We start from the raw sequence: 4,536 nt of genomic DNA on the forward strand, positions 1-4,536 counted from the left end.
ATTTTTATTCGAAACTGTCATTAAATCTTGTAATAAACTTACGTTTTTATTGATTTTGTCAACGACGCGACGTCGCGACATCGCGACGCGTCGCTTACCCAATTAAATGTTTGCCATTCTGTTTTAAAATGGCGTACACCTACAAACATTGGAACAACAATATATCTTTATATAAGACACGATACGGCTCCAACGGAATCTTTATATCTTGAGCAGTTTTCGAGATGGACAGCGAAACAGAAAAACAATACATATTCACTACACATACAGTACCTATTCAAATTCAAACTTTCGAAACATTAACCGCCATCTGTCGAGGGCAAATGTAATTAAACTGTGTATATTAATATTAATTATATACATCGTCACATATTTGACAACATTATAAAGTTCACAATCGTTTTATATAATAACGCTTAAAATCATGAAATTAGTTAATTTATTTGTATGGCCTGTAATTATAAACATGTTATAAATCATGATACACATCTTATCGCTGAAATAAAAGTCGCGCCATCTGTTTGCCGAGATATAAACCAAATTAAATAATTTATTACCATCATTACTCATTTAACTTAGATTAATACTTAAATATTTATTAATAAATCAAATGTAAAGGTTTATTTTATATTTTTAATTATTTTTTAATTTAATTTTTCTTTAATTATTTTCAAATTAAATACAAATAAAATTTTGATATTTTTCATACATTTATAACTACTAAATACATAAATATATTTATATATATANTTATAAGTGAGCAATTAATTTTCAAAATTTATTTTTAAAATATAAATTCTTATAGCCATAAAAAATGCTTTAAAAAATAATAATAATAAAAAATTGTGTGTTTTTTTCTGTCATTTATTTATTTATTTTATAACATTTATACTTTTAAAGTATAATATAAATTAACTTTGTTTTATTGGATACATTTTTTTTCTTTTCTTTTTGGCATTATTTTTTTTTTCAATTTATGTTACAATTTTGCTTTCTAATAAAATAGCTGCAACCAAGAAAATGACATAAATTGTTATAAGAATAAATCCGTACCAACGTTTCACTTGAAATTTGAGTGCTGTCATTGTTAACATTGTTAAAACTAAACTGAAACACAACGTCCCATACAGCAGGCTGACCAGGCTTGTGTATTTTAACTGGAAAAAAAAAAACAATTCAAATAATTATAATTAAATAAGATAGGAATTTGTTTTAATTGTAAATACGTAAAAATTTTACGGTTAATTTAATTTTAATTTTTGTTTTTTTTTTAACAAATTGAAGCATTTCGATGCAGAATTTTTCAAAAATTAGATGAGTTTAGTTATGGAGTGAAGAGATTTAATTAATGATTATTTGGTTTTAAAATAAATTACGAAAATTCGGCAAAAGGTCAGTCAAAATTTCAGTTTAAAAATATATAACAATTAGAAAGTATATAAAAGAAATTTGATTCAAAAGTGAGAAAAATTAATGAAAATTTGACTTGAAATGGAAAAAACCAATGAAAATTTTGAAAGTGAGAATATCAAGTCAAATTTTCATTGATTTTTCCAATTTCAACTGAAATTTTCATTGATTTTTCTCACTTTCGAATTAAATTTTCATTGATTTTTTCACTTTCGTCAAATTTTCATTGCTAAGTGAGAAAATCAATGAAAATTTGACTTGAAAGTGGAAAAAAATCAATGAAAATATGTCCGATTAGAGAACGAAAAAACTTCGTAAAAATTACACTTGAAAGATAAATAAATAAATAAATAAATATAGATTTTTAATGACAACTCAATTTAATATATTTCGTGATTTAAAACAAATTTTAAATTATATTCTTTTAAATTAAAATTTATACTTATTTCACCTCGATTGGATGTCCTCCTCTTACAATGCTAATTGTGTAAGGTATTCCAACTCCAAGTAATAAATCTTTAGTTAATAATTAAGAAAATATAACTTTATATTGAAATATTTTAATCATCATAATTATTATTTTTCAAGGATACTTAATAATGGTCCACCATAACATGCACTAATACCCATTCTAGGATATCCTTGTTTAGCAACCGATGTATTTGATATAAAATCTGAAATTAAAATGAATTAAAATAAATTTTGTAAATGTTTAAAAAAAATTTTTTTAAGAATGACCCGAAAGTCGGTTAGCCAATTTTTTTTTTTCCAGTAAGACATTAATTTTAGGCCCTTACGATGGTTAACTGACTTTTGGGCCATCCTATTTTCAAAGATTACTTTTAAATCATTTCTTTAAAAAATTATACAGAAATTTATTTTATTTATTATAAAAATTTCATATAATTTATAATGATATCGATTCTAATAAATATTCTTTGAATTTTATTGATAAAATATTATAATATTTGCTATTTTATAGACTTTTTACGTGTTATGAGTAGGGGGAAAAGTTGATAAATCATTGAAAATGGTCAATAGAAACAGTTACAGAATGTCCATAGATCATTTTTTGACTATTCAGGATTTTAAACTGGATTGATGACATTTTTGGATGAAAAATTAAAGGTTTTTTTTCTTTGTTTTTTCAATTTTTGTTGGGTTTTTTGGTTTATTGGTTTAAATAAATTACAAAATATAGTAGCATCTTTCTACCAATAAATAAAAACATTTATGAATATTGAGTTATTTAATTTGAACTCCATACATTTCTTTATTAGACAGTAAAAATCTGTCCAAAAGAGAACCTTAATAAAATGGAAATTTGCGTAAGAACACGGCGATTTTCTGTTTGAAAAAAAACCTGTTTAAAACGAAAACTTGCCAAACCGGAAAAAATATTCAGTACCGTACGAGTACGGTTTACACAGATTACACTATAAACATATATATTTAAAATAGTTTAATGATAAAATAATGAATAATGATATGAGTAATAGTGTTTTAGGGGCATGGAGAGTGATCACATGAGGGTCTCTATACCTTTCGATCTGATGCTCTCGATTTATATATATATATATTTTTTCTCTCTCTCTCTTTACGCCCTTGAAATGACATTAAATGATATTATAGATAATTTTTAGACTTCACAATTAAAATTTCATTATAAGGTAGCACAGATTTTCACTTGTGCTACCTTATATACTACCAGACTATAACGTTACCTTACACCTAACTCTTGTCAGCTTTGTACTGTTTTATACCACACAATAACACTTATTTTGCAGATGAAACGAGCAATCATGAGTCTGAGACTAAGGCCTGAGGCCCTTCGATATGTTCTGTTCAAATATAGCTCTATAAGTAGTTCATTTTTTCCTTCCTTTATGCACTCGAAATTATAAAAGCCCTGTTACATGTTTAGGTTGCAGAACTTCCCACCCTCTACTGTTTTATAATATAAATATAGATTAATATAGAGTAAGTAAGTAATGTAATATACAAACCTCCAATGCTGTTACCCCAAGCTAATACAGTTAAACCTAAAATGGCATCACTTAAGCCAAAAACAATTCCAAGTGCCTGTTTAATATTAAAAGTAAATAAATAAATAATTAATTAAAAATTTTATTTTACTGTAAATAAATTTTAGAATATTAAATTTCTTTTTTTTTGTATTTTTAAATCATATTTTAAAGTAAATAATTTAAACATTTATAATTAAATTATAATATCAAAATAAAAAAATATTATATACAGAAATTATTATTATTATTATTATTTCCTAAAAACTTTGCGATTTTTCAGAAGGAATTTTATTAAAGAATTTTCTTTCTAAAAGTCCTTGTTTTTTGGATTTAAAACTTTAAAAAAATCCTAAATTTTATATTTAAATACTGCAAAAAGTCAATTTTTCATTGGTTATTTTTTCTTGTTTTTTGGAAATTTTAAATAAATTCTAATTCGAAAAATTCGAAAAATCCAATATTTCTTCAATGGGCAAATTTTATTTAAAAAAAAAAAATACATACAAAGAAAGAAAGAAAGAAAGAACACCACAAAAAGACATTTTGAAGAATCTCTCCAAAAAACTTTTGGATACTTTGAAAGAAATAAAACTTTTTTTTTATCATAAAATAATTTAAAATAAAAATATTTTTCCTAAAATAAAACAAGAATAAATTGCTTTGAAAATATATATATATATATTTGTATTATATAAAGTAATAATAATAAAAAGAAGAATAAAAAAACTTGCCTTAAGTAACGAAACTATTTCTTTGGCAATGCAATAAATCCACGTGACAGATACAGCAAAACCTAAATAGCTAAAAATAGCATAATATTTAGGTGGTTCCTCTTTTTTTGAGGTAAAAATAACCACGAAAGCCAAGATTATCGAGACAATTGCTACGATACCGACTACAGGAAATACGCCACCGATTAAAACTAGACCACCTAAAAAAAACAAAATAATAATAATAATATGCTATTATTTAAAAAGCTATTTTTCAACACAAATTTTGAAAGGAGGATATATAAGCTATAATATGAAATAGGAAAAAAAAAAACACCGTAGAAACAAATAATATGTTTTGAAATATTTTGTTATTAATATTGTATATT

The 4,536-nt window shown here is 23.9% G+C and overlaps 1 protein-coding gene across 3 annotated transcripts in view; it reads right to left on the minus strand.

The window, feature by feature from the left end:
• Nucleotides 1-955: 955 nt before the first annotated feature.
• The window catches only part of LOC111614765 (mitochondrial sodium/calcium exchanger protein-like), a 28,858-nt gene continuing 25,277 nt past the window's right edge, over nt 956-4,536 (minus strand). For all 3 annotated transcript variants that reach the window (XM_023356129.1, XM_023356130.1, XM_023356131.1), the window contains exons 12-16: nt 4,169-4,368; nt 3,417-3,492; nt 2,004-2,084; nt 1,862-1,926; nt 956-1,157 (exon numbers count right to left, since the gene is read on the minus strand). In XM_023356129.1, the coding sequence (XP_023211897.1) occupies nt 975-1,157; nt 1,862-1,926; nt 2,004-2,084; nt 3,417-3,492; nt 4,169-4,368 (605 nt within the window). In that variant the 3' untranslated portion in view covers nt 956-974. The remainder of the gene's footprint in view (nt 1,158-1,861; nt 1,927-2,003; nt 2,085-3,416; nt 3,493-4,168; nt 4,369-4,536) is intronic.

This window comes from Centruroides sculpturatus, unplaced genomic scaffold, assembly GCF_000671375.1.
Source record: "Centruroides sculpturatus isolate CEXI.00-Female unplaced genomic scaffold, Cexi_2.0 scaffold2153, whole genome shotgun sequence".
NCBI lineage: Eukaryota > Metazoa > Arthropoda > Arachnida > Scorpiones > Buthidae > Centruroides > Centruroides sculpturatus.